This window comes from Octopus bimaculoides, chromosome 2 (assembly GCF_046866305.1).
Source record: "Octopus bimaculoides isolate indiv1 chromosome 2, ASM4686630v1, whole genome shotgun sequence".
In the NCBI taxonomy this organism is placed as follows: Eukaryota; Metazoa; Mollusca; class Cephalopoda; order Octopoda; family Octopodidae; genus Octopus; species Octopus bimaculoides.
In genome coordinates this window covers 94,635,062-94,643,676 of record NC_142929.1, presented here as the reverse complement: position 1 = coordinate 94,643,676, position 8,615 = coordinate 94,635,062, and the positions used below count along the sequence as shown (strand labels likewise).

The 8,615-nt window shown below is 36.7% G+C and overlaps 2 protein-coding genes across 2 annotated transcripts; both read left to right on the top strand.

Annotated features, from left to right (window-relative positions):
- The first annotated feature begins 1,076 nt into the window (after positions 1–1,076).
- On the top strand, positions 1,077–1,841 carry LOC149137159 (uncharacterized). Its single transcript, XM_089338707.1, has one exon. The coding sequence runs from the start codon at positions 1,077–1,079 to the stop codon at positions 1,839–1,841; it is 765 nt and encodes a 254-aa protein (XP_089194833.1).
- A 620-nt stretch (positions 1,842–2,461) lies between these two features.
- Positions 2,462–2,977, top strand: LOC149137158 (uncharacterized). Its single transcript, XM_089338706.1, has one exon. It carries the CDS (start codon positions 2,462–2,464, stop codon positions 2,975–2,977), a length of 516 nt encoding a protein of 171 aa, XP_089194832.1.
- The last annotated feature ends 5,638 nt before the right edge of the window (positions 2,978–8,615 follow it).

Genomic DNA, 8,615 nt, shown 5'->3' with positions numbered 1-8,615 from the left:
TGAAATTTTATTTCATATAAATTGTAACTGAAACATAATCCATCGTTTTGAATGAAATATTTTCTTTGATAATGATAAAAGGAGAAAATATCATACATAGAAAAACAGAAAAAGATAATATTTCTTTTCTTCCTTCAGGTATCTTCCCGGCACCTACAGCAAATAAACTCGTTGTGTACATTGATAAGTCACACACCAAATTGTTCAATCCTTACAATAATGACAGCTATGTACGTCCGTTTTGTTCCGTTTGTCGGAAGTCTTCATTAAATAGAGAGTGAAAGAAAGAAAGAAGGAAAGAAAGAAAGAAAGAAATATTGAGGAAGAAAGGAGAGGGAGAGGGGGGAAGATACACAGATAGAAAGACAAGATGCTGTAGATTGTTAAAATGCAGGAGTTGGTGTAATTCTTAATATTTACCGTTTCAATAGCTTTTTAATGTTCTTTCATTCAGTCTTATTTGTGTGTCTCAGATAAAAACAACATGTATGTGTGTGTGTGTGTGTGTGCACGCGCACACACACACACACACGTTTAAGTATGTATGTGAATGTTTGTGAGAAAGTTTGGTTATTTTTATACCTCACGTTGTGTAAATAGGATACCAATATTGTCATCATAATATAATCGCCTGTCTCACTATTATGTTTTTATTTTCATACTATTCTATTTAATTAATAAATATTTAATTAAGATTTGACCATGGAAGAGGAACAGTCCAATTATAAAACTACAAAATGCTTGAGTCAACAATTACGAAGATTGAGGCAAACTCAAGGACAGAAGGAAGAGCAACGTAAAAGGAACACAGAAAGATAGTGTCAGCTCCGTTTAGCGCAGTCACTGGAGTGAAGAAGGCAAATTTTAGAACAAAATGCTGCTCAGCATCGAAATGCAAGGCAACAACTGTCATGAGAACAATGCGAGCAGATTTTAGAACAAAATGCAGCACAACACAGAAGACGTCGGCAACTCAATAGTAGGCTGACTCTTAGTATAGCTCGACAATATGATATAGATGGACGTCTGCAGGTTCTCGTTGACGTTGCTCGCCATAGTTGTGGCCTCATGCTTTGATGTTTATTGGAGAGTGTACAGGAGGAACAACGAACAATCCCAGTTTTGGTATATGCTGTAAATCAGGAATGATAAAAATTAATAATATCCCTGACTTACCGAATGAACTTGCTGATCTCTTTCTTTCTAATACTCCTGAAGCAAAATATTTCAAATGTAATATTCGAAGGTTCACCAGTGCTATGGCAATGTGTTCTATGAAAGTAGATGACGCTTCAGTACTGAGAAGAATAACAAATTACAGAATACATGGAATTGTTTATAGATTTTTTGGAGCTCCTAGAAACCAAATAGGAACTGTCCCGTCTAGCTTACAAACGTATTTCTATGATCATGAAGAACAAATAAGGAAACGAATGGAAAGAATGCCTCTTGACAATGCAAACCAAGTCTTCGATGTAAACATATTTCGAAAAATTCATTCTGCTATGATATCTGCTGGAAATACTTACAATCTTTTCTATCCGTGCAAGAGCAAATTAGGGTTAGGGTTAGGGTTATTCCTGCTGATGTGTCTGTCAGTCGGCTCACATGCGGATGAAAAACCTCATGGGGAACATTCTTGGAGATGTAATCTACCAACCTCTAATGAGCTTGCTATTCTTATACCAAATAATCTTAATGAGGAAACGAATTGTTCAGAACGAATGGTCGTAACAAAATTCAGAACAGAGAATAGCAAAAAATCTTTACAAATATTAAGTGACTCGCATCGATCATACGACCCAATGTTGTACCCGTGTTTTTTTTTCTTTCTGGCCTAGATGGGTGGCACCTTGGATTAATGAATGAAAATGGCAACTGTCAAATTTCAGTAGTTCAATTTTATTGTTATCGCATCATGAAAAGAACAGGATCTACAAATATATTGCAATTAGGTCAGCGTTTGTTTCAGCAATACTGTATAGACCAATGTGCCAAAGTACAATCCACCCGTCTACGATATGTTCATAATAATCAAGCAACCTTAAAAGCTGATTTATATAATGGCTTACAAGATGCTATACTTGCATGTGATACTGATCGTACTGGTCGTAGATATATATTGCCAAGTTCATTTACAGGAAGTCCGCGATATATGGCAAAACACTACCAGGATACAATGGCCACAGTTAGAAAGTTTGGCAAATCTACTTTCTTTTTGACTTTTACATGCAACCCAAAATGACATAAAATAGGTTAACGAGCTTTCTGTGGGCCAGACGGCAGTTGACCGACCAGATATCACTACAAGAGTATTTAAATTAAAGCAACAGCAACTATTGCACGATATCAAATCAGGAGTCCTTGGGAAACTTATTGCTTGTGTGAACACAGTGGAATTTCAAAAAAGAGGATTACCTCATTGCCATTTCTTATTCATAATACAAATTCATCACAATACATGGCAATAAATTTGATAAAATTGTTACGGCTGAACTTCCTAATCCCGAAAACCCTTTATTCCTTGGTGAAGAAACACATGATACATGGAACCTGCGGAAAAGATAATTTAAATTCACTCTGCCTGGTGAATGGTGTTTACAGTAAAAGATATCCAAGAGATTACAGATCACACACCTTAATTGGAAATTATTCTTATCCACAATATCGTCGCCGAAACTCTCGAGATGGTGGCTTAACAGCTTCAATACATATTGGAAATAGAGGAATTGTTGTTGATGACCGTTATGTAGTTCCTTATAATGCTTGGTTGTTGCAGAAGTACGAGGCGCATATTAATTTTGAATGGTGTGCATCTATTAAGGCTGTGAAATATCTTTACAAGTACATTTTCGAAGGTGTTGACCATGGGACAGTTTCTTTACACAGACAAGATGGCGTGCGTCTTAATGTTGGCAGCGAAAATCAAATGGATGAAAATTCGAATTACGAAAATTGCCGCTATATTGGCGCGTGAGAGGCTTGCTGGAGATTATTTGAGTTTCCAGTTCAGCAAAGGTAGCCTGCTGTTGAATGCTCGCCGATACACTTGCCAGATCAACAGATGATTGTTTAATCCGAATCATGCACAAGGAGCTTTGGCAAAAAATAGATCGACCAAATTGACAGCATATTTCAAGATGAATGAAGAAGATCCCTTAGCAAAATATATCCTCTATTGTGACTTTCCACAGCATTATACTTGGTGTAACAATGATAAAAGTTGGAGGAGAAGAGTTAGACAAAATGATGATATTCCAGAAGCTATTGGTAGAGTGTACGCAGTACATCCATCGCAAGGGGAGCTATTTTATCTTAGACTATAAAGCGGAAGCGACAAGCTTTGAAAATATAATCACAATTAACAGTGTTGTTTGCGAAAATTTTAAGCACGCATGTCAAATGATGAATCTATTAGAAAATGACCAAGAATGGGAACTTTGTCTAAATGAGGCAAGAACAATATGTCCAGCGAATGATTTACGGAATTTGTTTGTCAGTATTCTTCAGTTTTGCTCTCCATCCACTAGAATTATACAACATGTTTCGCGAAGATCTTTGCCAAGATTACTTCCATCAAATGAGACAACACAATTTTTCTCATAAAGCAGCTTTGGATATAGCCCTGAATGATATGCTGTGTGAACTGGATCATCGCATGGGTCAGTATGACTGTAGTACAATATTTTTTGGATTGCCTGCTATTCAGGATTTCCGAATGGATTGTTCTACTTCATGAAGATGAGATGGATCCATATGCAGAAGAATTTTTCAATGCTAACATCCATATGCTAAATAATGACCAGAGAATCATTTTTGAAAATAGTCAACAGAGAATTGATAGAAATGAAGGTGGTTTGATATTTATTGCTGCACCCAGGGGTACTGGCAAAACTTTTCTTCTTATGTGCGTAAAAACAACCTACTAGCTATTACAACATCATTAGGCATTGATGCGACACTATTGAAGCTAGGTCGCACTGCTCACTCTCGATTCAAGCTCCCCATACCGGTAAACTGTAATTCAACATGCAAAATATTTCCTATTAATGTCACTGGCCGTCTGCTTCATGATGCACGCTTGATTGTTTGGGACGAGGCACCAATGTGTCATCGTTATTTATTTGAAGCGCTGAATCGAACATTGAAGGATGTAATGAACAACGACTTGATCTTTGGCGGCAAATTGATAATTATATGTGGTGATTTCCGTCAAATTCTTCCAGTAGTTCGAAGAGTACAAAAGTCTTCTCTAATCGGAGCATGCTTGAAAAAGTCCGTATTTTGGCACGGATGCGAAGTACTTCATCTTACCACTAATATGAGAGTGCCAAACTTTCTCAGCAATAATGAAACCACCTCTCAAGCTCGACTGGCATATCATTCTGTTTAATTTTTAAGATGATGTAATAAAGATTCCTCAGCAATTTCAAGTCAACAGCAAGGCGGATTTGATCAACTATGTCTATGAAGATTTAGAGGTTACTTTTAACAATGTCCAATAGGTATCCTTATGAGCAATATTAACAACAAATAATGAAGAAGTTGACAATCAAAAGCAAGTTCATTGTGGAACTAAAGAATAAATATGCTTTGTTTGAGGCGATTCCAAAAGATATTGACATAGAAGGGAAAGAGAAAAACTCTAATAAAGCATTCAACCAGACAGCCAAAGAAGTCAAAAGGAAACTGTCGTAGAGGATTACGACATAAAATTTATATTAACTAATTCTTCCATACTAAGCTACTAGAGTTTTACACAACAATTCAAAATAGTCTGGTTGAATTAAATAATAGACATAGAATAACAATAGGCAATATCTCAAGAGAGTGAGTGTCGTGGAAATGAGTGACAACCAGCGAACACTGAGATTGAGTGTCGTAGAATCGAGTGACAACCAATGAACACTGATTAATCTCCCAAAAATCAGGGTTTTTATAACTGCTCATACCTGAATTCTAAGAACTGTATTTCGTGAAAGATTTCTCTTTGACGAATATGGGTAGTAATTTTAACCAATGGGAAACTAACAATTATACCTATTCGGGCAACATGACCATTACATCATATTACTGCCGATAAAGGTTTATTATGACTTGCGTCACTACAATGTCATTATACTTTTGTAGAAAACTAGTAATAAGCGATACAATCTATATTTCCGTTTGAGCTGTCTAATCCAAGTACATATTGCGCCAGGTTGATACATTCGACAAATCTGACGCTTATGTCTTTGTTATATTCCTTAAAATAGGATACTAGCAAATGTAAAGAGGCTGTATCTGACAACAAGACTGCTTCTTCCATGTTTTTTTTTTTACCTTTTCTTTGGCTCTTCTGTTACCCCAGTGAACTGAACGCATAGTATATTGTATTTTATGTGAAAGGCTTAACATCACGCCCAGTTTAATATCAACCTTCAGCAGGTCAAGGGAACTTTTTAGCAGAGTTTATTCTGTTATAAACATTCTGAATAAAACCCGGTTACCTCCCTCTCCACAGTTTTTTCTATAGATTTTCAGATGAGTTATAAACTGTAGAAATCTCACCTATCTCCGAGGCCATGCAAAAAGATATGGGCTAACTTAAATTATTCAAAAACATCAAGCTTATGATGACATTATGCTAGAATAACAAATGCATCGTCAAATAACACCTAAAAAGTACTGAATGGCGTGACACCATCTGTAGCGAAAACAAAACAAATTAAACACCGCAAACACTTATTGAAACAGAAAATATTTCTTACATATTGGAAATAGATTAGAAACGGTTGCACAAACGGTTGTACAAACGTATGTTTGTACATATGTGTATTTATATATTCATATATAAATGTATTTTATATATATATATATATATATATATATATATATATATATATATATATATATTCATCAAGAAAGTCTACGAAAATCGATTAAGATTTCGTTAGTTTTAAGTCTTCGGAGAAAAGCTAAATTTGACCTGTTTGTATGGTTTACTAAGTAGGATACACATACACACCTACTCACTCACTCACTCACTCACTCACACACGCACACAAACAAACATATACACATATGTATGCATGTAAAACAAAGAAAAAGCACGTCTACACATCCACATCCACTCACGATAGCACACAAACACACACACACATAAATATATAAATACATATACCTATATTTTGAAATTTATCTTTATGCTATATTAACACAGAATGCATTAATGTAATCTAATACACATCGTAAGAATATAAATGCTGAAGTATAAAGAGTAATATTGATATAAGTATCAACAGTTAGCACCATACACGTACACACATACATGCAGGCACTTGCGCGCACGCATATACACACATATAAACACACACCGAGATATATATTTACATGCACGTATATGTGTGTGTGTGTGTGTGTGTGTGTGTGTGTGTGTGTGTGTGTGTGTGTGAGTTTGTGTGTGTGTGTTTATCCCACACCATTGCTTGATAACAGGTGTTGGTGTGTTTAGATCCCTGTAAATTAGTGGTTTGGCAAAAGAGACCCATAGAATGATTACAAGGCTTCAAAAACATAAGTTCTTGGAATTGATTCGTTCTTGGAATTGATTCGTTCTTGGAATTGATTCGTTCTTGGAATTGATTCGTTCTTGGAATTGATTCGTTCTTGGAATTGATTCGTTCTTGGAATTGATTCGTTCTTGGAATTGATTCGTTCTTGGAATTGATTCGTTCTTGGAATTGATTCGTTCTTGGAATTGATTCGTTCTTGGAATTGATTCTAGTGACTGAAACAGATAAAAGATAAAAATAATAAATGATAAACATACACATATACACTGCGTCCAACGAATCCTGTACATCTGACTTCGATTGGAAAATACTTTCCAGCCAGCGTCTTCACATTCCTCGAGAAGGTTTACATAATTGTCAATCTTTCGAGCCCGAGCGGTGTCCATGTTATCACTATGAAGAATCGTTAGCTCGACTAGATTAATATGTTCTTTTAGTAGCATTTAGTTACTGGAATGTAGTCAAGCTAGAGCAGCACTTTCAAAGGGTTTAGCGAATCATATCGATACTAGCACTTATTTCATCGGTCTATATTTACCGATTCGCTAAATTATGCTTTGACATTATGAGTACAACACCGGTTTGCACTGGAAAGCAGGCACACAACTATAACAACGCTCACATACATACACAAAGTAGTCAGAGCAGAAATGTGAAAAAAAAGGTGGTATAAAAATAGCGTATGTATGTATGTATGTATGTATGTATGTATGTATGTATTTGATGAGGCGCAATGGCCCAGTGGTTAGGGCACCGGACTCGCGGTCATAGGATCGCGGTTTCGATTCCCAGACCGGGCATTGTGAGTGTTTCTTGAGCGAAAACACCTAACAGCTCCACGAGGCTCCGGCAGGGGATGGTGGCGAACCCTGCTGTACTCTTTCACCACAACTTTCTCTCACTCTTACTTCCTGTTTCTGTTGTACCTGTAATTCAAAGGGTCAGTCTTGTCATACTGTGTCACGCTGAATATCCCTGAGAACTACGTTAAGGGTACACGTGTCTGTGGAGTGCTCAGCCACTTGCACGTTAATTTCACGAGCAGGCTGTTCCGTTGATCTGATCAACTGGAACCCTCGTCGTCGTCGTAAGCGACGGAGTGCCAACAACAGATGTATGTATTTGTATGTTCATGTGCGTGTGCGTGCGCGTGCCAGCGTGCGTGTGTGTGTGCATTTTGATACTAGCTTGTGTTCAGGAAAAGCTGTACTTACAGGTTGTGTATCAATTATGTATGAATGGGTAGGGAATTAACTCGTACTTTTTATTATTGCTATTAATGATAATATTTCAAAATATCAGTCCCTTGGTACTTTCTTTTACGTTAATTATTGCTCTCTACACTCCTTTATGTTTTCCAGATTCTCTCTCTCTCTCTCTCTCTCTCTCTCTCTCTCTATCTATCTATCTAACTATATAAATTTGGGTTATTGGCAAAGAAGCAATGCTTAAAGTTTAAGAGACGCTGTTTATATTTGTGTGCATATGTGATGTACCTACAATATACCTACAACCAATATACATGTGGGTGTGGGTGTGTGCGCGTGCGCGTGCGCGTGTAGGTGTGTGTGTGTTTGGTGTATGTACGTGTGCGCACGTGCACAACGCACACACACACACATTTTCTTTCCTTTGGTCTAGAACTCAAGGTTGTGTACGTAGCCTTTGAGGGTTCTTCGAGACTGGTATATGTATGTATACGTTATATACAGGTGGATTGATTGTATAAGCAGTGTTTCTGATTACTTTACCTCCTATGGGTAAATTTCTTATCCTAACAATATATACACAACCTAAGAGTACAATTTGTTACAAATTTTGAGGTGAAGGATAGATGAACAGGTGACTTTATTTTTCTTTATCCACATTCTTCTTTGTTTCTATCAGTTTACTTCTATTACAACAGACACTACAGCAGTATCTAGATGCCTTTCTCTTGTAATCACTGCCTTCAAGTATAAAAGCATATCCCTAAGATTAAGAAATTTATTTAGCTACTTCGAGTTCGATACCACTGCACAGCACCCCCAAGCAAGCATTAATTACGAAACACCCAAGTCG